General features: G+C 39.5%; 1 protein-coding gene across 1 annotated transcript in view; it reads left to right on the top strand.

Annotated features, from left to right (window-relative positions):
• Positions 1–23,672, top strand: part of FAF1 (Fas associated factor 1) — a 734,611-nt gene that overhangs the window by 448,092 nt on the left and 262,847 nt on the right. The window contains exon 9 of the mRNA XM_042781660.1: positions 14,001–14,096. Within this exon, the coding sequence (XP_042637594.1) occupies positions 14,001–14,096 (96 nt within the window). The remainder of the gene's footprint in view (positions 1–14,000; positions 14,097–23,672) is intronic.

The raw sequence follows: 23,672 nt of genomic DNA, 5'->3' as shown, positions 1-23,672 counted from the left end.
CAGAAGTGAATTTGGACTCATGATTCTGAGATTTTAAAAATCTGTACCTCACCTAGCTATCTCCTACTATTATATAGAGAGAGTTCCTGCAGTGTAGTAAATTACTTAATGTGGCTTTTCTACCCATAAGTCTTTGTAAACTCCGAGGTGGAATTTGCCATGAGCAACTGAGGAGCTCCAGATTGTAAATGTCATCCACCTATGGTATTTCTGTTGGGCATGGCACTATGCAATGTTCTGGGAGGCTCACTCTCTCTCAGATGCTTAGAATTCTGATGTTATGATTGGTTGGTTTGGCTACTCTGTCGGGCTCAAAAGGAGGCCTCAGAGGCAGAACTCTCTCTGACTGCTGGTTGAGGAAGATGTGCTGCTGAAAGAGACACCCTCCTGAAAGAGACACACACTGCTGGGAAAGAGACACAAGAGACACGCATTGCTGAGTGAGACACCAAGGGATACTCACTGTTGGGAGAGAGACTATGGGCTGGGAAAGAGACTGAGCGTTTTTCCTGAACTTGAATTGTAGCCTGGTGCTTCCCTAATAAACCCCATAATCTGTGAGTTCTATGTGGCTACTGCAGTGAATTATTGAACCCAGGAGAGAGGTGGTGGGTGCTTTGGGTGGAACAGTTGGTGAAAGGGCTGGAGGGAGGCAGCATGCCTGGCCTTGCAGGAATAGGCTTTGGGTTACTGATGGTGATTCTGTCTTCCTCTTGTGCAGTTAGAGGAGGTCAAAACATGTGGCCTCCTTGCCCTTTTAGCAGTTCCTTTTAATAATCAATGGAATTTATTAATGCCAACATTTTCCTCTGATTAGTTTTTAATGGAACAACTCCATTTGATGTTAGTCATTTTTCTTCATGTCTCTAATTTACAAGTGAATCTGCCATTCTTTACATTTCAATATTTGACATTTAACAAAAAGAGTCACATAGAATTCTTGCCTACTATGGCAATTTGTGTTTTAAAATGTGGCCTTATTTTTAAAAATATAAATGCTGTAAAACAATATTTTTATAAAAGGAAGGGTTTTTGTGTTGCTGTAGTAAAAAATACATACTTAATTCATTAAATTAATTAAAGACATACTTAAAATAATATGTTGTAATTTTGTAGTGTTAGCTTAGAAATAGTCTGTGTACTCTCATATTTCATGAAATAATTTTATTCAAATTCTATATGAATTTTTTATATGTAAAGATTTTTATCACTAGAGAAAAGCAAAGCGAACAAAAATGAACAAATCTGTCTTGGAAGAAGTACAGTCAGTATGCTCCTTAGAAGCAAGGATGATGAGACTTCATCTCATACTTTGGATATGTTGTCAGGAGGGACCAGTCCTTGGAGAAGGACATCATGCTTGTAAAGATAAAAGGTTCAGTGAAAGAGAGGAAGACCCTGAATGAAATGGATTGACACAGTGGTTTCAACAATGGGCTCAAACATAGCAGCAATTGTGAGGATGGTACAGGACCAGATATAGTAAAGCAACATCACAGTCTGCTTAGGTAAAAGCAAAAGAGTTTTGTTTAGGGATAGAGGAGGTCATGACCTGGAAAGAATCCAAATTCACAAAGTGAAGATGGCTGCTCTGCCAGATATGAGGAAGATATATTTCTGTACAGTTGGAACAGGAACTAACAGTTGTGCTGTTAGGTGCTGTCAAGTCTGCTCAAACTCATAGCAACCCTGTATACAACAGAACAAAACACTGTCTGGTCATGTGCCAACCTCACAATCCTTGGTATCCCTGAGCCCATCATTATAGTCACAGTGTCAATCTACCTTATTGAGAATCTTCCCCTTTTTCATTGACCCTCCACTTTACCAAGCATGATATCCTTCTCTAGGGAGTAGTCTCTTCTGATAACATGACCAAAGTAGGTGAGACGAAGTCTGACCATTCTCACTTCTAAGGACCATTCTGGCTGCAATTCTTCCAGGACAGATTTCTTCATTCTTTTGGTAGTCCATGGTACTTTCAGTATTCTTCACTCACACCATAACTCAAAAGTATCAACTGTTCTTCAGTCTTCTTAGTTCATTGTACAGCTCTCACATGCATATGAGGTGATTGACAGTACTGTGGCTTGGGTTAGGTGCACCTTAGTATTCAAGGAGGTATCTCTGCTCTCTATGAGGTCTTTTGCAGCACATTTGCCCAGTGCAATACATCGTTTGATGTCTTGACTGCTGCTTTCATTGGTGTTGATTGTGGAAGCAGTAATATGAAATCTTTGACAACGTCAGTATTTTCTCCATTTATTGTGATGCTGCTTATTGGCAGACAAGGCCGGCAGGAGCAGGTAGGGGGAAGCCCAGGAGGTGAACAGAGGTGTTGAAACAGCTAAGGGTCACAAACTTGTGTGTCAGTTTGTCGTACTGTGGTGGCTTGCGTGTTGCTGTGAGGCTGGAGGCTGTGCTAGCAGGGATGCCCATGGTGGACTGGTTTTGGTGGAGTTTTCAGACCAAGACAGACTCAGAAGAAGGAAGAGGCCATCCACTTCTCAAAGAATTAGCCAGTAAAAATCTTATGAATAGTAGTGAAAGACTGTCTGATATATTAACTGGAAATTTTTATGAATAGCCCTGAAACATTGTCTTATACAGTGCCAGAAGGTGATCCCCTCACGTCAGAAGGCACTCAAAATGTGACTAGGAAAGAGCTGCCTCATCAGAGTAGAGCCTACCGTAATGATATGGATAAAATAGAGCTTTCAAGGCCTCCATTTGCTGAAGTGGCATGAATCAATATGAGAAAAAACAGCTACAAACATCCATTGATAATCGGAACATGGAATGTACAAAGTACGAATCTAGGAAAATTGGAAGTTGTCAAAAATGAAATGGAACACATAAAGATTGATATGCTAGGCATTAGTAAGTTGAAGTGGGCTGGTTTTATCCTTTTCGAATCAGATAACCATATGATCTGCTATGCCAGAAATGACAAATTGAAGAGGGATGATGTGGTGTGCATCGTCACAAAGAATGTTTCAATACTGGCAGTGATAGGATAATATCCATATGCCTACAAGGAAGACCAGTTAATACTACCACTATTCAAATTTACACATCAACCACCAAAGTGCAACATCTGTTAGTTGAAACATCTCAGTGGGTGTTCTGTCCGTTCCTAGAGCCTTGTTTTTGCCAATTCTTTCAGTGCAGCTTTAACTTCTTTCTTCAGTACCATTGGTTCTTGACCATATGCCACCTCCTGAAATGGATGAACATTAACCAGTTCTTTTTGGTACAGTGACTCTGTGTATTCTTTCCATCTTGTTTTTATATTTCCTGCTTCATTCAGTATTTTGGCATAGAATCTTTCAGTATTGCAACTCAGGGCTTGAATTTTTTTCTTCAGTTCTCTCATCTTGAGAAATGCCAAGCATGTTCTTCCTTTTTGGTTTTCTAACTCCAAGTCGTTGCACATTTCATCAAAATAATTGACTTTGTCTTCTCAAGCTGCTTTTGAAATCTTCTGTTCTGCTCTTTTATCTTGTCATTTCTTCCATTTGCTTTAGCTACTCTCTGTTGAAGGGCAAGTTTCAGAGTCTCTTCTGACATCCAAATTGGTCTTTTCTTCCTTTCCTGTCTTTTCAGTGACCTTTTGCTTTCTTCATGGATGATGTTCTTGATGTCATCCCACAGTTCCTCTGGTTTTTGGTTATTGGTGTTCAGTGCCTCAAATATATTCTTTAAATGGTCTCTAAATTCAGGAGAGAGATAATCAAGGCCATATTTTGGCTCTCATGGACTTGCTTTCATTATTTTCAGCTTCAACTTGACCTTGCATATGAGCAGCAGTTGATGGTCTGTTCCACAATCAGCTTCTGGCCTTGTTTTGGCTGAAGCTAATGAGCTTCTCCATCTCCTTTTTCCTCAGATGTAGTAGATCTGATTCTTGTGTACTCCATTTGGTGAAGTCCATGTTTATAGCCATCATAGGCCTATGGATATTATCCTATCACTGACAGCATTGTACTTCAGGATAGAACTAAAAGTTACAGAATCATAATTGGCTGAACGACAATCAAGAGAATCAGAGACAGGATATCAAAAAGCAGGCACTGAGCAAGGATAGGTGGTTAACATATCTGTGGGATGATTGGTTAAGTGTACATAATTGCAGGCATGCATACTCTTCAGTTTATTAAAGGATGGTCACAGGACAATGATACGTCAGGTTTTTGCAGGGAACTTACTATAAAAATTTTCTTAGTCATGTCTGTGTCTGAGGATCCATTGTAAAATCTTATCAGTAATATTGTGCATCAAGACCCTTCAGGTATAAGGTGCCACATCTTACATTTGCTTGACTGTAGTGGAAAGATCCTCTGGGAATAAATTGTAATACACTGCACCTGCCAGACCTCAGAGAAAAAGAATGTCTCCTTCAGTTTATAGGTCAGCATCTAGGTTAGAGGAACTATTGTTAGGAAGGAAAAAAAAATTCACTGGAGTAAAGTTGATTTTGACTCATAGCAACCCCTCTTAGGTTTCCAAGGTGGTATCTGTATGGAAGTAGATTGCCCAGTCTTCCTTCCGAGGACTGGCTGGTGGGTTTGAACCACCAGCCTTCTGGTTAGCAGTAAAATGCCTTAGGCACTACACCACTGAGGCAGCTTTAAAATTCAACATGGATTCTAGATTCATGTTGAGACTTTAAAATGGAGTTAATGCTTCTCTTTCAGACTGCTCTTTTAACACACACCAAGTGCCTCTGATTTTAGACTCTCGTATACTGGGTTGTGTTTCATTCTGTTGTAGATAGGATCGCAGAATCAGAACTGACTCAACAGCATCTAACAACAGCATCACTAGAGTTATATTTTCTAGAGTCTATCATTTTCGTTCTAAGTTTTGAGATTCATCACCATTTTGAATCTTTATATTATGCTCTCATTAGAAACTGTATCTTAATTTACAAATACCCATTCACATAATAATAAAAATTAATATTTGATGAACAGTGACAGCATGCTAGTGTTCTTATAGCTTCACACATTAACCTTATTCTTACCCAATTGAAAAGGTACTAATGCTGTCACTATTTATGTATCATTCAGGTTGATTTTTTTTTTCCATTTGTCAGATATATTTTTATCATCTTCCTAAGATACAGTTTTTAGTATCTTTTAAAGCTTGTTTACTAGGGTAGGTGGCATAAATGGTTTGTACTCAATTACTAATGTAAATGTTATCAGTTTGGACCGACTCCCCACCCCAATCATGGAAAAAAGGCCTGAGAATCTGCTTTCCTTAAGATTATAATCAAGGAAACCCTATGGAGAGGTTTTACTCTGCAACATTTAGGGTTGCCATGAGTTGGAATCTACTTAAGGGCAATAGGTTTGTTTTGTGTTTGTTTTTTCACAAGGACTTTCAACACTTGCAATTGTGAGATCAGATCTCAAGGAATAATCATGAAATTGGTGTTATTAACTAGTTCTAAAAGGTTAAGCACCTTTTAAGCAACCTGACAAGGGTTGTTTCAGACTAATTTGTCTTTCTCAAGTGGTTCATTGTATTTCAACATAAAGTTATTGAGAGAACCAAACCAAAAAACCCATTGCCATTGAGTCCATTGGATTCATAGCGACCTTATAGGACAGAGTAGAACTCTCCTATAGGGTTTCCAAGGCTGTAAATCTTTACAGAAGCAGATTGCCACATCTTTCTCCTGTGTTGTACCTGGTGGTCTTGATCCACCAACCTTTCCCTTAGCAACTGAGCACTTCAACCATTGTATCACTAGACCTCTTAATTGAGAGAACTTTTGCTAATTCAAATATCTAAGGCATCTTATTTCTTAGTTTTGGGTAATACGTAATCTTATTTTCTGATATTTTTGTTATGTTAGTGTCTTCTGGAACCTCTTTGATTCTGTCTCTTCTATGTTTTCTGTTTTTTAGGTTCCTAATAACGTACTGCTCATATGTGATTACCATGCATATTAGAACCACGAATTTTAATCTCAGGGATATTTTTCTTTCTTCACTCAACTATACAGGAGCTCTGGTAGCATAGTGCCTCAGGCACTTGACTGCTAACCAGAAGGCTGGAGGTTCAAACCCACCAGCCACTCCTCAGAAGGAAGGTTGGGCAATCTACTTCAGTAGTGATACTGCCTCGGCAACCCAAGGAGGGGTCACTATGAGTCGGGTCCGACTCAATGGCACACAACAACAACAACGTAGATATCCTTAGCCATTTTCTTAGTGATAAACTCAGGACGTAACTAGATAGACCCTGTCCCTTTCTCACAGACCTTACAGTGTAAAGCTAGACTTACAGGCTTATTTGTCCTTCTCTACCTTCTGCCCAAACCAGTTACAAATACTGTCTGTATTCATGCTTACTACATAGACAGGTCTAGTGCTTATTTTGAATTTTTGAATCTAGTTTAATCTCTGGGTCTGAGATTATAGAAAGTCAGATAATTATAATCTAACATGGCCAGAAAGAAATTTATTAAAACCATGAAATAAGATTTTATGTAAATCTACATTTAAAAAAAAAAAAAAAAAAATTCCAAGTCATAGCGACCCCCATTGGGTTTCCAAATCTGTAAATCTTTACAGAAACAGACTGCCTCATCTTTCTTCTGTGGAGCAGCTGGTGGGTTCAAACCACCAACCTTTTGGTTAGCAGCCCAATAAATGCCTTAACCACTATACCACCTGAGCTCCTTCCTCTTCAACTACAAAGTTAAATTAACTTGGAACCCTAATCTTATGCTCTAATTCCTTAAAAAATAAATTCTCCACTTGTAATAGTATCAACACTTTACAGTTGCACAACCATTCGGTTTCACATAGATCGTATTACTCTGTTTTATAATTTAAGGACAGATTATATTATACCAGGTAAGAAAACTGAAGTACAGAAATTTTAAGTGATTTTGCCTATAGTCATTGAACTATTGAATGATTTAGGCAGTCTGGACCCTCAGTCCTCTGACTTCATATTCGTTGTGTAAATTTAGGTTATGTATTCCAACGAAAAGTTAACCCTAGGCCTTATTTCTTGAAATCACTCTCTGAATAACATCATTTCCAAGTGGTTCCCAGCCATACAGAGACTATGTGGTGGAGATAAAATCTCACCTTTATTCACTTGTATTCTTTTTTCTGTGCTGTTTTTATGTTGCTCTTGTCTCCCCAGCTGCTATGTTCCTTTAAAACAGACACTGTGCTTTTTATTAAATCAATGCTGGTCACATAGTAACCCAGAACTTTCTGAGCCTTTAGTTTCCTTAGCAATTTGTGTACAATCTGAAATAGTGTGACCCAGAGGCCTAATTGATCACTTGTAGTCTTAAGAGGAAAGTGCTGACCACTAATTTCTTATCGTCAAGAACTGTTAGTAGCTAAAAGAGCCCTGCTGGTGTAGTGGTTAAAGCATTCATCTGCTAACCAAAAGTTTGGTTGGAACCCACCAGCCACTCCATGGGAGAAAGAAACAGTCTGCTTCTATAAAGATTTACAGCTTTGGAAACCCTATGGGTGTCACTATGACTTGGAATTGACTTGGTGACAGTGGGTTTTGGTTTGATGGGAAAGTTAGGTGCCCTGGTGGCTTAAACGGTTAAGTTCTGTCTGCTAACAAACCCATAAATTGTTGGTTCAAACCTACCCAGTGGTTCTGTGGGAGAAAGACCAGCCAATCTGCTCCTGTAAAGATTATAACCTTGAAAACCTCATGGGGCAATTCTGTTCTGTCACATGGGATGACTATGAGTCAGAACAACTGGACAGCCTCCAACAACATGAGTGTGGTGCAGGGAATACTTGGTATGGCTTTTCTAGCCATAGTCTTTGTAATTCCCACTGGATTACTGGATGTTGTTGTTGTTATGTGCTGTCGAGTCAGCCCCGACTCATAGCGACCCATCCTTGGGTTGCCGAGGCAGTATCACTACGGAAATAGATTGCCCAACCTTCCTTCCGAGGAGTGGCTGGTGGGTTTGAATCGCCAGCCTTCTGGTTAGCAGTCAAGTGCCTTAGGCACTATGCTACCAGAGCTCCTGGATTACTGGATGGGACTGTGCAAATAAGGTGTATAGAACCCTGATGTTGGCATTGGTTAGTTTTGTCACTCTTCCAGGCTTAAAATGAGCCCTCCTAGAGGCAGAGAGGGGATCTTACTGCCATCAAGAGAAAAGAGCTGGAGGTGAAGTAGAATGTGTCCTTGGGCCTGAGTTCCCTGCACTGGACCTCCTTGGCAGAGAGAGACATCCATCAGAGAGATGGGCACAGTGGAATCAAGAGGCACTAGAAAAGGCAGAAGGCTTACCTGGCCCACAGAGCAAGAAAGCTGAGTACCCTTGGGCAGGAGGCTTGCTGATGACAGAGTTGGGTACACTTGCATGTGTCTATCAGCAGAGCTGAAACAGCTTTGTAACACTTGCCCAAGCAGGGCAGAGGCCAGGCCAAGAGACTGAGGCCCAGAGAGGCAAGCCTGAGAATACAGCAGAGGGGAGACTATCCTGATCAAAGAGTCGTATCATGAGCATGTTCCTGAACCTGAATTATATATAGCCTGTTACTTCTCTAATAAACCCCATAATCGTGAGTATTGTCCGTGAGTTCTGTGTGGGCATTGCAACAAATTATTGAATCCAGCAGAGAAGTAGTGAGTGCCATGGGAGGGATCTTGGTGTCAGAATTGGTAAAAGGCAGAAGGGTGGTGGCATGTTTGGCCTCATAGGAATAAGCCTTGGGCTGCTGATGGTGATTCTGTCTTCCTATTGTGAAGTTAGAGGAGGTCAGAAGATGCCATTCCCAAGTCCTTTTTGCAATAAGGAAAATTAATGTTTATGAATATGGAGAAAACCCCCTTGAGATGGCCTCTTGAATGAAGTAGCATGTACATTAAGTGAGTACTTTACTCTAGCTACTGCTAAAATGTCCCCTTCACTTTTAACTTAATTAACTGGACTGTATTCAGAGGTACTCAAAAAAAAAAAAACTGCCATCGAGTCAGATCCAAGTCATAGCGACCCTCCTTGGGTTTCTGAGACAGTATCACTACAGAAGTAGATTGCCTGATCTTCCTTCTGAGGAGTGGCTGGTGGGTTTGAACTGCCAGCCTTCTGGTTAGCAGTTAAATTCCTTAGGCACTACACCACCAGAGCTGTGAAAATTAAACACTGTATCTCTTTTGCTGGACCTAAAAATGATGACCATTGGAATGATCACAGCTCTTCTGCCTGTTCCAATGCAGTTTCATAGCCAGCTTTTACTTACTTACCACATTTTTAATCCTTTCCAAAACCAGTAAGATAATCAGGTCAGGGACTACTCACTTCACTGAGTAAATGAGGAAACTCTGGCCTAGAAAAGACAAATGGCTCTCCCAAGATCATGAGGCTAGGCAGCACTGGAATTGAAGTCTTCTGGCACCTGCTCCATATCTCAATGCTTCTGATTGTCAGTGACATTTACGACCATTACTATTTCATCACCAGATGATTTAGGGGCGGGATGAGGAAAACTTTTTTTCAATGGAGAATATTATGAAAGTTTGTGTTGTTGTTGTTAGGTCCCATTGAATCAGTTCCAACTCATAGTGATCCTGTGTACATCAGAACAAAATGATGTCCAGTCCTGTGCGTCCCTCACAATCCCTGCTATACCTGGGCCTATCGTTCTAGCCACTGTGTCAGTCCATCTCATTGAGGGCCTTTCCCTTTTTCATTGACCTTCCACCTTACCAAGCATGATATCCTTCTCCAGGAAATGGTCCCTTCTGACATGAGCAAAGTACGTGAGATGGAATCTGGCCATTCTCGCTTCCAAGGAGCATTCCAGCTGCACTTCTTCCAAGACAGAATTTAGTTCTTCTCACAGTCCATCATGGTACTTTCGGTATTCTTTGCCAGCACCACAATTCAAAAGCATCAGCTCTTCTTTGGTCTTCCTTATTCATTGTCCAGGTTTCATAGGCATATGAGGTGATTGAAAATACCATGGCTTGGGTTAGCTGGACCTTAGTCTCAAAAAGACACCTTTTTTTGTCATCACTTTAAAGAGGTCTTTTGTAACAGATTTGCCCAGTGCAATACATTGTCTGAATTCTTAACTGCTGCTTTCATTGGTGTTGTGGAACCACATAATATGAAATCTTTTGACAACTTCAATCTTTGCTTCATTTATCGTGATGCTACTTATTGGTCCAGTTGTGAGGATTCTCATTTTCTTTATGTTGAGATGTAATCCATACTACAGACTGTCGTCTTTAATCTTCATTAATAAATGCTTCAAGTCATCTTCACTTTCAGCAAGCAAAGTTGTATCATCTGCATATCGCTTGAAATTTAGCCTATATTTCTTATCCAACTTAATTTTGGTTCTGTTTTTATTAAAATGAAATAAATTAATTGTGGGTGTTGATACATGTAATTGAATAAAAATGACAGAATTGATGCAGCTTTGTTTTTATTTGTTTTTTATTAATCAGCTCTTCTAGACTTTGTGGAGAACAAAGCCAAAACGTCTAGATGGGGGGTGGGGAGAACCCTCTGACCTAACTCAAAGAAAAATAATAATCATGCACTGCTAAAAGGGCAGGGAGGCTGCATCTTCCAACCTCCTCTAACCCCACAAGAGGAAGACAGAATCACAATCAGTAGCCCAAGGCCTATTTCTGGGAGGCCAGACATGCCGCCTCCCTCCAGCCCTTTCACCAACCCTGACACCAACCGTTCCTCCCACAACACTTACCACCTTTCTTCTGGGTTTGATAATTCACTGCAGTGGCCACACAGAACTCATAGATTATGGGGTTTATTAGGGAAACACCAGGCTACAATTCAAGTTCAGGAGAAACGCTCGGTCTTTCTCCCAGCCCGCCGTCTCTCAGCCAACAGTCTCTCAGTCTCTCTTCCAGCAGTGCCTGTCCCTCGGTGTCTCACTCAGCAATGCATGTCTCTTGCATCTCTTTCCCAGAAGCATGTATCTCTCAGGAGTGCATCCTTCCTCAGCCAGCAGTCAGAGAGAGACTTCTGCCTCTAGGAGGCCTCCTTTTGAGCCTGGCAGAGTGGCCAAACCAACCAATCATAGCATCAGAATTCTAAGCACCTGAGAGAGAGCAGAACCTCCCAGAACATTGTTTTGTGCCACTCCCAACAGAAATACCCCAGGTGGACAACTTTAGCAATCAGGAGCTCCTCACTTGCTCATGGCAAATTCCACCTTGGAGTTTACAAAGACTTCTGGGTAGAAAAGCCACACTAAGTAATTTACTACACCACAAGCACATAGGTTTTTTATCTGCTGAGTCTATATTACAGCACACAACTCACATTATTGAAAATACCTATATATTTACATGAAATTTTCATTTTCCATTCCAATATTTGCCTTCAGATAGTTACCTTGATCATGACACATGTTTGAATTCCAGTTATGGCCATCTCAGTATTGTGTCTTGGTCTGGTCCCTATGAATATTGTGGCAGTTAAGGTTATGTGTCAACTTGGCTGGACCTGGTTTTGAGTGGCTTGTCAGCTCTATGTAGTATTCCCCATGAAGAGACTGGTAATCATTTTCATGGTAGAATCTACTGTAAGCAGCTGAGTAGCTGCCTTAGGGATATGGTCTGCTCCCAGTATATAAGGAGAGGCTTTAGGAGTGGTTTGTAGTTTTGGGCACGCTTGAATCCTCCATGTAGCCGACTCATTGTTCAGCAGTCTGCCAAGTTGTCTACCTATCTTGGGACTCTCAATGGACTTGAATTAATGGCCTGCTGTGGATTTGATAGTATTGGGACTGTACCTTTTTACTTGTCGACCTTGGGTTTGTCAACTTCAGCAGCCAGCAGCTGCCTGAGTGAAGAAAGCCTCCAGCTTCAGTGGGCCAGGAATAAGAGGCAGAGCTGAAGCCCAAGGTCAAGGGACTTTCACCCAGCCCCTGGAGCCTGACACTTTGAACTTGGACTTCTAGCCTCCAAAACTGTAAGAGAATAAACTCCTATTTGTTAAAGCCACCCATTTGTGGTATATTACTGTTAGAACATCACCAGGTAACCAAAACAAATATACAGATATTTGGGTTTCCTCCTGTATCAGTTTAATTCACAGCTCCCTGAAAGTTAACCAGTGTGCTAGTGGATCCGTATTTTATTTGAAACAATAAAAGAAACTTCATTTTGTGTTATCATTGTATAAATACATATGTGTCATTTAGTGAACATCAAAAAAAAAGAAAACCTTCTTCTGGCACTTTAATATTATTTTAAACCTTCTAGAATGTAGATTAAAATGACATGAAATGCTAATAACAATGTAGAGAATCCAGTTGTCTAAGTAATGGGAGAATAAAATGGCTGATACAGAATGTACCACATTCAGCATGTACTGCAATAGAACCATAAGTCAGAATTGACTCAATGGCAGCTAACAACAACAGAGTTATCATTAATTAAATGTTGACATAAAATCGTGCTTCTATTAGACAGTTTTTATTATTATTATATTTTTACATTGTATTTTGTTTATAAGTTACAAGTATGCATCACTTAATGTCCACAACACAGTCTATGAATTAGGATATTACGAGATTTGGATGTTATGCAAAAACCATATTAAAACCTGTGGGAGGGAGCTCACTTCAAATCTTCATCATTGCTGCTGCTTCCACCACTGTCATTACTGCTGAAGAAGGCTTGAGGAAATGGCAGTGGCAGTGATGATGGGAACAGTGTGAGGAAGCTAATGGGGAGGGAGCTGAGCATGCCCTGCCCCACCCCTGTTCCTCTTGCCTGAACAGCAGGAGCAGCCTACTGCTACCACTGCTACCACCACTGCCTGACTACTGGACAAAGCCTGAGCTTCCATACCCAGAGCCGTGTCCTCCGCCTCACCTCCCAACCATGGACCAGTGCTGCAAGAGTCTGGGTTTTGGGTCTTTAAAAGCATTTTTGTTGTTTTTATGTGCCGTTGAGTCGGACCCAATTCATAGCGACCCCTCCTTGGGTTTTCAAGGGAATATCACTACAGAAGTAGATTGCCCCATCTTCCTTCCAAGGAGTGGCTGGTGGGTTTGAACCACCAGCCTTCTGGTTAGCAGTCAGGTGCCTTAGCCACTATGCTACCAGAGCTCCCTTAGCAGGAACTAATACATAAAAGGAGAGCTGCTTTCCCTTTAAAGTTAAAAAAGAAAAAGCCTTCTAGGACCATGGACATATATGTAGTTGGATATTGTCCTAACAGGCATTAAGCAATACATACCCATACCCTAATTCTGAAGCATGTAAAAATTTTTAAATGTACTTGTCAGGAATTAAATTGCTTCTCTTGAAAAGAAATCAGTTGATGTTCATAAAACTCAGACTATACTCGTATATGCCTAAATTTAATTTAAATCTCAAAATTGTTATTTAATATCTGAGCTCCTATAAATATCAATAGAAATATTTATTGTCTTAATTGTTTGGCCAAATTAGGCAGATTCTGTAGGCTGTGTTTTAGATCATAACAGTAGTAAGAACAGGAAGTTAAATGTCTGTGTGCCAGGTACTGTATTAGGTACATCACATACATTGTAGATTTATAAACTTCAGTAATGATCTGAAATTGTGGATTAATATTAATTATAGCACAAATGACATAGTTATTATGTCATTTTTCAAAATGACTTCAGCAAGCACTGTCCCATGTATGCTACAAAGGATTTAGGTGGAGTACTGCTCTGGGTGTTTATAAAATCAAAAACTCAGAAAAGCAACAGACATACATGGAGAGGGAGGAGAAGTGTATATGATTTATCGTAGGTTCTTTAAAGTTTCCTGGAACCCCAGTCTATTACCTAACAAATACTAGCCTTGGCTACCATAACATCCCATATAGGAAAAATTTCAGTTTCAAAGGCCAGGCTGCTAGAGTAAGCTTTCCAATCTAGCTTCAGAAATGGAAGAAAGTATCTGAAAAGTAAAATCCTTTTGTGAAACATGACCTCATTTTGTTTACAAATGATGGATTTCTCTTCTTGCAGATGTGTCTTGCTGAATCAGGCCTCTCTTATCCCTGCCATCGACTTACAGTGGGAAGAAGATCTTCACCTGCACAGACCCGGGAGCAGTCAGAGGAGGTAAGCCTGTTTACTAGCTTTTCATTGAACAGAACACCTATCCTCCACCCACCTGCCCACTTTCTGTTCTTTTTTATCCACATCAGCTATGAATAGATGAAGTAAATGTAATGTGAATAAAGTCTTAGTAAATTCTTGAAGGCATAAACTTTCCATGCAAGGATATTGGTAATGTGCTCCTTCTTCTCTTAGTCTCATGTTGCAACGAATTCAGATGGATTGGTTAAAATAATTTTTACTTATAACTGTCACGTTAACAAAGAGATTTTCTTTGTTGTTGACTGTGTAGTTTAGTGTATTTTTTAGGATTAATCCTAAAGGGCCAATTTAACTGTGAGCCAGGCATTGGGCTTGATAGAAGGTAACAAAGCTGAATAGAATGTACCTATACCAAAGTGCTCAGACTCAAGTAAGGACATGAGTAAACTTACAATGATAGCATAATGTAGTAAATACAGTTATAATAGTGCTCACAGTGTGCAACAGCAGCAGAAAGAAGCAAATAAGGTTGCACACGTGTGTGATGTGTCTGCGTAGGCTTGAGCAGTGTTGTTGTTATGTGCCATCAAGTCAGACCTGACTCATAGCAGCCCCTCCTTGGGTTTCCGAGGCAGTATCATTATGGAAGTAGATTGCCTAACCTTCCTTCCAAGGAGTGGCTGTTGGGTTTGACCCTCCAGCCTTCTGGTTAGCAGTCAAGTGCCTTAGACACTACACTACCAGAGCTTCTCAAGCAGTGTTAAAAGGCAGTATATTAATTCTGTTTCCTCGCTGCAGATGGCACTTCTGCACCCAACTCTGAGTTTGGTTATAATGGAATGGGAAAGAGAATATAGCTATTACAATTAATTCATTTTAAAAAGTATTAATTGAGCTACTGCTATATGCTAGGAACAGTCATCACCATGATGTAAAAAGTTTATGCAACAGCTGTGATGGATAAATTGTACATAAAGTCTTTATTGCATCAGTGTTTTTCAGAATAGAGCATGATCTGAGTATCTAAAAATTTGCGATAATCCAGTAAAACCTTTTTTCATTTTCATTCTATTCAAAATCTGTTTTAATCTTTTATTTAAACTGACTACATATTTTGGACTCTTGTTATGAAAGCTGCCACAAGATCTCTCCATTCATCCTCTGAATATGTATTCATATCACTTCAAAAAACAAATCCACAGCCATTCAGTCAATTCTGATTCATCGTGACTCCACTGGGTTTCAAAGGCTATAAACTTTTACAGAACCAGGCTGCCTTAGCTTTTTTCTGCAGAGTGCCTGGTGGGTTTAAACCACTGTCATTTTGGTTAGTAGCCCAATGCGTTAACCACAGTGCCACCTGGGCTCCCTTTATATCACTTAAGTACGTGAAAAAGACATGCGGATACATAATTGAAGTCCTGTCTTATGATCATCTGGTGAAAATGATTATTTGCCACTCTAGTTTTTAACATTTTTTAGAAATCCATTGTGAAGGAAACTAATTCCCCCTGCTACAGATACTACTGTACTGCTTTCTTGGGCCTTTAGAAATGTTAATTTCTGTTACAGATCGCATAACATTTTTCCTGCATTTTGTCTTCCTAATCCTCATCAAAGAAAAATGATAATTGACTTTTACCACTTGGCAGAAATTTATAACCATAATTTACTGAAATATTTCCTTCTAATGCTTGAATTTTAACAGTTAAAGTAGGTCTTGCTTCTACTCTTTAATGGATAAATTTACTAACATTAAAAGGTGGCCAAAAAGCTTCACCCAAAATTCTTAATTATACTATGCTCTGAGAACTGATAGACACCTATTTCACATCATTTTATTTTCTTCTCTCACCCTCACCATTGTTTGTATTATTTGGGCAGTACCTTCAACAGAATGGGGAGTTAGTGGCAGTACAGTCAGAAGCACTGTTTGTGAGACTGGTGCACTTCTTAAATTAATTAGAGAAGCATGTACAGTGAGATTAGGATTCTTTGCCAAACTAAAACAGCTACAACTTTGGGAATATCTTAAAAACTGATTATCTGGGATGAGTCCATTCATTTTTTTCTTCCTTGGCTAACTGTAAATACCAGCTCCGCCAGGGGGCTTCATGAAAAAAGAGAAAGAAGCTGTGACTTGGTTTGTATATTATCATAGAATTAAAAAGCTGGAAAGGGTTTATTTGGATCATTTGGCCCAACCTACCCTTTCCTCCACCTACTTTTCCATCCATTCATTCTTCATTCATTGAAGCATTTCTTCATATCTCACATCTTCTATGAGCCAAACATGTTGTTAGTTGCCATCAAGTTGACTCTGACTCATGACAACCTTATGAATGACACAAATATCACCTGGTCCTGGACAGTCTTCATGATCATTGGTATGTTTGAGTCCCTTTTTGTGGCTAATATGTCAGTTCACCACATTGAGGGTTTCCCTTATTTTTGTTGGTCCTCTCCTTTATCAAACATGATGTCCTTTTCTAGCAGTTTATCTTTCCGGATGACATCTCCAGAATAAATGAATCAAAATCTTTCATTCTCACATCTAAGGAACATCCTGGTTGTATTCCTTATAAGACTGATTTGTTCCTTTTTTCTGGCAATCCACAATATATTCCAACATTCTTCACCAACACCACAGTTAAAATATCATTTTTTCTTCTGTCTTCCTTCTTCATTATCCAACATTTGCATGCATTTGAGGCAATTGGGAAAACCATGACTTAGATCAGATACATCCTTGGTCATCAGAGTTACATCTTTGCTTTTCAAAACTTTAGAAAGGTCTATTGTAGTACATTTGCCCAATGCAATATTTCATTTGATTTCTTCACTGCTACTTCCATGGATGTTGTTGATCTAAGTAGAATGAAATTGTTGACAATTTAAATTTCTTCTCTATTTATCATGATCCTGTTTATCAGTCTAGTTGTGAGGATTTTTGTTTTCTTCACAGTCAAGTGTAATCTGTACTGAAAGCTGTTGATTTTGATCTTTATCAGGTTGTGTCATCAGCGTATTACAGATTGCTAATGAGTCTTCCTCCAATCCTGGTGCTGACAGTCCTGCTTCTCAAATTACTGTTCCACATAGAGACTGAACAAGTAAAGTGAATGGATACAACCCTGTTATAGGTCTTTTCCTTTTTTGAACCATGAAGTATCCCCATTTTCTATTTGAATAACTGCCTCCTGATCCATGTACAGATTCTGCATGAGTACAATTACATGTTATGAAATTCTCATTCTTTGCAAAATTATCCGTAATTTGTTATGATCCACACAAATACCTTCACAGAGTTGATAAAACATGGGTCAACATCTTTGGTATCCTTTGCTTTTGGCCAAGATCCATATGACTACAACAGTGTTATCCCTTCATCTACATTTGCTTCAAATGCAGCTTGAACTTCTGGCAGTCCCCTGTCAGTATACAACTACAGTTACTTTTAGGTTATCTTCAGCAGAATTTTGTTAGCATATGTAAATAAATAAACACACACACATACATGTATACATATATATTTTGTTGTTGTTGTTATTAGGTGCTGTTGAGTCATCTCCGACTCATAGCAACCTTATGTACAGCAGAACGAAACACTGCCCAGTCCTGTGCCATCCTCACAATCCTTGCTATACCTGAGCCAATCATTGCAGCCACTGTGTCAGCCCACCTTGTTTAGGGGCTTCTCATTTTTGTTGATCCTTCACTTTACCAAGCATAATATCCTTCTCCAGAGAATGGTCCCTTCTGACAACATGGCCAAAGTAGGTGAGACAAAGTCTGGCCATTCTCGCTTCTAAGGAGCATTTCTCCTGCACTTCTTCCAGGACAGGTTTGTCAGTTCTTTTAGCAGTCCTTGGTACTTTCAGCATTCTTCACAAACACCACAACTCAAAAGCATCAACTCTTCTTTGGTCTTCCTTATTTATTGTCCAGCTCTCACATGCATGTCAGGTGACTGAAAATACCATGGCTTGGGTTAGGCACACCTTACTCTTCAAGGAGACATCTTTGCTCTTCAGCACTTGAAAGAGATCTTTTGCAGCAGATTTCCTAATGCAGTATGTCATCTGACATTTGATTGCTGCTTCCATTGGTGTTGATTATACAACCATGTAACATGAAGTTCTTGACAACTTCAGTTTTTTCCCCATTTATTGTGATGCTAGGTCCAATTGTGAGGACCATACTACAGACTGTAGTCTTCAATCTTCATCAGTAAGTGCTTCAAGTCATCCTCACTTTCAGCAAGCAAAGTTGTGTCGTCTGTGTATCGCAGGTTGTTAATGAGTCTTCCTCCCATCCTAATGCCATGTTCTTCTTCATATAGTCCAGTTTCTCGGATTATTTGCTCAACATAGAAATTGAGTAAGTATGGTGAAAGGATACAGCCCTGATGCACTACCTTTGTCATTTTAAACCATGCAGTATCCCCTTGTTCTCTTCAAACGACAGCCTCCTGGTTTGAGTACAGGTTTCTCATGAGTACATTTAAGTGTCATGGAATCCCCATTCTTCTCAATGTTACCCATAATTTGTTATGGTCCACAAAATCTAATGATTTTGGATAGTCAATAAAGCACAAATAAAATCTTTCTGGTATTCTTTGCTTTCAGCCAAGATCCATCTGACATCAGCAGTGATATCCCTTGTTTCATTCCTCTTCTGAATCCAGCTTGCATTTCTGGAAATTCTCTGTCAACATACTGCTGCAACCATTTTTTAATTATCTTCACTAAGATTTTACTTGTGATATTAATGATGTTGTTTGATAATTTCCACATTCTGTGGGAACATCTTTCTTTGAAATGGGTACAGATATGAATCTCTTCCACTCAGTTGGCCAGGTAGCTGTCCTCCAAATCTCTTGGTATAGCTGAGTGAGTGCCTTCGATGTGGCATCCGTTTGTTGAAACATCTTAATGGGTATTCCCTCAATTCCTGGAATCTTGTTTTTTGCCAATTCCTTCAATGCAGCTTCAACTTCTTCCTTCAGTATCATTGATTCTTAGTCATATGCCACTTTCTAAAATGGATGAACCTCAACCAATTCTTTTTGGTACTGTGACTCTTAGTATTCTTCCATCTTTTTATGATGCTTCCTGCACCATTCAGTATTTTGCCCACAGAATCTTTCAGTATTCCAACTCAGGGCTTAAATTTCTGCTTCAGTTCTTTAGGCTTGGGAAATGCCAAGCATGTTCTTCCCTTTTGGTTTTTTAACTCCAGATCTTTGCACATTTCACTATAATAATCGACTTTGTCTTCTCGAGCTGCCCTTTGAAATCTTCTGTTCAGTTTTTTTATCTTGTCCTTTCTTCCATTTCCTTTAGCTACTCTCTGCTTGAAGGCAATTTTCAGAGACCCTGATTTTGGTCTTTTCTTCCTTTTCTGTCTCTTTAATGACCTTTTGCTTTCTTCATGGATGATGTTCTTGATGTCATCCCACATTTCCTCTGGTTTTTGGTCATTAGTGTTCAATGCATCAGATTTGTTCTTCAGATGTTCTCTGAATTTGAGAGGGATATAATCAAGGTCATATTTTGGCTCTCATGGACTTGTTTTACTTGTCTTCAACTTCAGATTAAACTTGCAAATGAGCATATAAGCAGTTAGTTGATGATCTATTCCCCAATCAGCTCCTAGCCTTGTTTTGGCTGAAGATATTGAGCTTCTCCATTGCCACTTTCCATAGATATAGTCGATCTGACTCCTCTGTACTCCATCTGATGAACTCCATGTGTATAACTGCCATTTGTGTTGTTGAAAAATGGTATTTGCAGTGAATAAGTCATTGGTCTTGCAAAATTCTATCATGTGATCTCCATTATTTCTATCATCAAGGCCATATTTTCCAACTACAAGTGATTCTTCTTCTATTGCCAACTTTTACATGTTCAGTAAATTTTGGACTGACTGCCAAACTTGGTAAAAATCTTCAATTTCCTCATCTTTGGCTTTGGTGGTTTGTGCGTAAATTTGAATAATAGTAGTGTTAAGTAGGAGCTCTGGTGGCGTAATGCCTAAGGCTGGCAGTTCAAACCCACCTGACACTCCTCAGAAGGAAGGTTGGGCAATCTACTTCTGTAGTGATACCACCTCAAAAACCCAAGGAGGGGTCTCTATGAGTTGGATCTGGCTCGATGACAGTGCATTGCGTTGCATTGCATCTAGCATTAACTGGTTTTCTTTGGAGGCATATGGATATTATCCGATCACTGACAGCACTGTACTTCAAGAGAGATCTTGAACATTGTTTGTGACAATGAATGCCACTCCGTTCCTTTTCAATTTATTATTCCTGGCATGATAGATCATATGGTAGTCTGATTCAAAAATGGCCAAAACTCATCCATTTCAGCTTACTAATTCCTAGGATATCGATCTTTATGCATTTATTTCATTTTTGACAACTTCTGATTTTCCTAGATTTATACTCCTTTCATTCCATATTCCAGTTATTAATGGATGCTTGCAGCTGTTTCTTCTCATCTTGAGTTGTGCCACATCAGCAAGTGGAGGTCCCAAAAACTTCACTCTATCCATATAATTAAGGTTGGCCCTACTCTGAGGAGGCAGCCCTTCCCCAGTCATATTTTGAGTGCCTTCTTACCCAAGCGGCTCATTGTCTGGCACTATATCAGACAGTGTTTCAAGGCTATTAATAAAGTTTTTCAGTAATATATCAGACAGTGTTTCACTGATATTCATAAGGTTTTCACTGGCCAATTCTTTGAGAAGTGGCTGGCCTCTTCCTTCTTCCAAGTCTGTCTTACCAACCACCACAGTACAGCAAACTGACAGACAAATTCATCTCACTTAACTGTTCCAAACTGGACCTCTCACTTCCCAGTCTCCCTCAGCCACTCCAAACCCTCTGCCCCGCCTCGCTTCCTTCCTGGCCCCCCTCAGGCCATGTATATCTATATCTATATTTTTAAATAAAAATCTTCCAAAATTTATGTGTTTTATCTTCATGGTCCTATATCTCATGAGACAACCATGTCCATTGTTTGGCAGCTCTTTTTCTGCATATCTTCCTTATGTTAAACTGAAATCTCTGTTCAGAGCTTCTACCTAGTGGTTCTACTTATTTCTGTTGATTCTAATCCTTCTCCATTTCCAGATAGTTACCATGTTGCTATTGACTGTTTTAAGCCTTGGAATAGGATAGAGATATTTCAGACCAATAATTAAATCCTTTCCTTCTCTTATTGCTCTTAATAATCCTCCCATATTTCTGGGTTCCCAACTAGAGACCTTTCTGTTCTCAGCTCCCTGGGTGGGACATTGTTGGGACCCCATGGACCCTGGCTCTTTGGCAATTGCCCAGTGTTCAGTTGACAGTGGAGAAGGAAGGGAAACAAAAAATAACAACAAAAAAAAAAAATTCAAAATATTTAATATTAAAGACATTCATTTATAACTTACATAATTGCTTATTGAATGCACACTATGTGCAGATAGATGATTCTAAGCTGATAATTTCTTATTATATGATTAAGGCGAAATAGAGGCAAGCATGGGATGCTAGGGTAGCACAGATGTAGAGTGTACCTGTTAAGAATGATTGCAGGGGACTTCCAGTAAGATGGAGGAATAGGCATATGTGCGACACAGACCCTCTTCAACAAAGAAAAGAAAAACCAATTGACAGAGATACAGAAGATAATCCTGGAACCCTGAGCTTTGAAAGGAACTATGCAGAAGTGGATTAGGCACCAACTAGTGGAAAAACCTGAATGAAAACAGTGAGTACAGAGATGGTCAAAGCTGCGGACTGTCAGCTATTCTGACAGGACCAACAGCCTGAATATTTCCAAGTGGTGTTGGGACCTGAGAATTGACCTAAAGATCAACCCTGGTCACCAAGGGCTGCAGGAACGACTGCACTGGTGACCTCTGCCTAGTAAGGGAAACAGCAAGGAGGGAGACAACCTGAGCTGTTGACTTTCCACTGTCCAGAGGGTGCTGCTGCCATTTTGACTATTTACATGTGGCAGCCATTTTGGATATTTAAAGTGATCAAAAGTGCAGCCATTTGAATGTTTACAAGCGGCAGCCATTTTGGATATTTAAAATGACCAGGGGTGTAGCCATTTTGAATGTTTATAAGTGGTGGCCATTTTGGATTTTTAAATGACCAAGGATACAGCCATTTTGAGTCTTTACAAATGACAACTATTTTGGATTTTAAAGTGATAGCATTCTCATTCGGATGCCAGGGACCTAAGAATAGGCTCTGTTTGCCAAAGTTAGCAGGGACATATAAGAGGCTGACAACAGGAAAGGAGACAGGTGGTGAGTGTATAAGTGCTGTCAACTAGAGAATAGAGGAACACAGTACCCTGGTTGTGTAGATAACGTACGAACAAAACAAAGAAAATGAAAATTCGTGGGCAAGTCACTCCAACATACAATCACCAATTAAATATAAACACAAAAACGTCACAATGCCTCAGAGACAGCAGAGCGTCAAAGTCCACACAAAGAAGCAATAAAGCAGGAGAAGCAAGGGACAAGGAAACAGACCCAAAACACATCCCTGAGGAAGACGCAGCACTGGAACTCCCTGATAAGGAATTCAAAAGAATTATATTTAGGTATCTTCAATGAATTGAGAGACAGATCACGGAAAACACAGAGAAAATCCTAGAACAATTTCAAAGGACAATATAAGAACAAAATAACAAAATAAGTGAAAAATTAGAAATGATACAAAATCACACACAGAAATTCAGAAGATTAATACTAAATTTTCAGAAATAGATAAGACATTGAATGGGCAAAGGAGCAGAATTGAATCAATGGAAGACAGAATTAGGGAAATTGAAGGTATATTCCTGAACACCTCTTTGGAAAGGGCTCAATCAGAAAAAAGATAAAATCAAAATAAAGAAAGCCTAAGGTTTATATGGGATACCATCAAAAGGAATAACCTATGTGTAATTGGAATTCCAGAACAGGAAAAGAAAAATAAAACCACAGAGAAAATTGTCTAAGATTTGTTGGAAGAGAATTTTCCTGGTACGATGAAAGATGAGAATATATCCATTCAGGACGTCCAGTGAACCTCAAACAGGATAGACCCCAAAAGAAAATCACCTGGACAAATCATCCTCAAACTTACCAAAACCAAAGACAAAGAAAGAATCATGAGAGCAGCATGGGAACAACAAAAAGTTACCAACAAGAGGCAACCAACAAGACTAAGCTTGGATTTCTCAACAGAAACCATCCAGGCGAGAAGACAATGGGATGGTATATATAGAATTTTTTCTCTTGGAAAGAGAAATATTTCCAACCAAGAAATTGTCCTTCAAATATGATGGTCAAATTAGGACATTTCCAGATAAGCAGAAATTAAGGGAGTTTGTTAAAAACCAGACCAGTCTTACAAGAGATGCTAAAGGGAGTCCTTTGGACAGAGAAGCAACAAGAGCCAACAACAACTGACCATTAACACACATGATGATGTAACCCAGAATCTAACCCAGCTATGGAAGTATCCAAAGTAAATAAGCCTACAAGATTGTAAACAGGGAACCAGAGACATCAGTTGACAAATGAGGACAACTACAAACC

This window comes from Orycteropus afer, unplaced genomic scaffold, assembly GCF_000298275.1.
Source record: "Orycteropus afer afer isolate SDZICR_OR568_19922 unplaced genomic scaffold, OryAfe1.0 scaffold00145, whole genome shotgun sequence".
Lineage (NCBI taxonomy): Eukaryota > Metazoa > Chordata > Mammalia > Tubulidentata > Orycteropodidae > Orycteropus > Orycteropus afer.
This window is presented reverse-complemented; position numbering and strand designations above follow the sequence as displayed.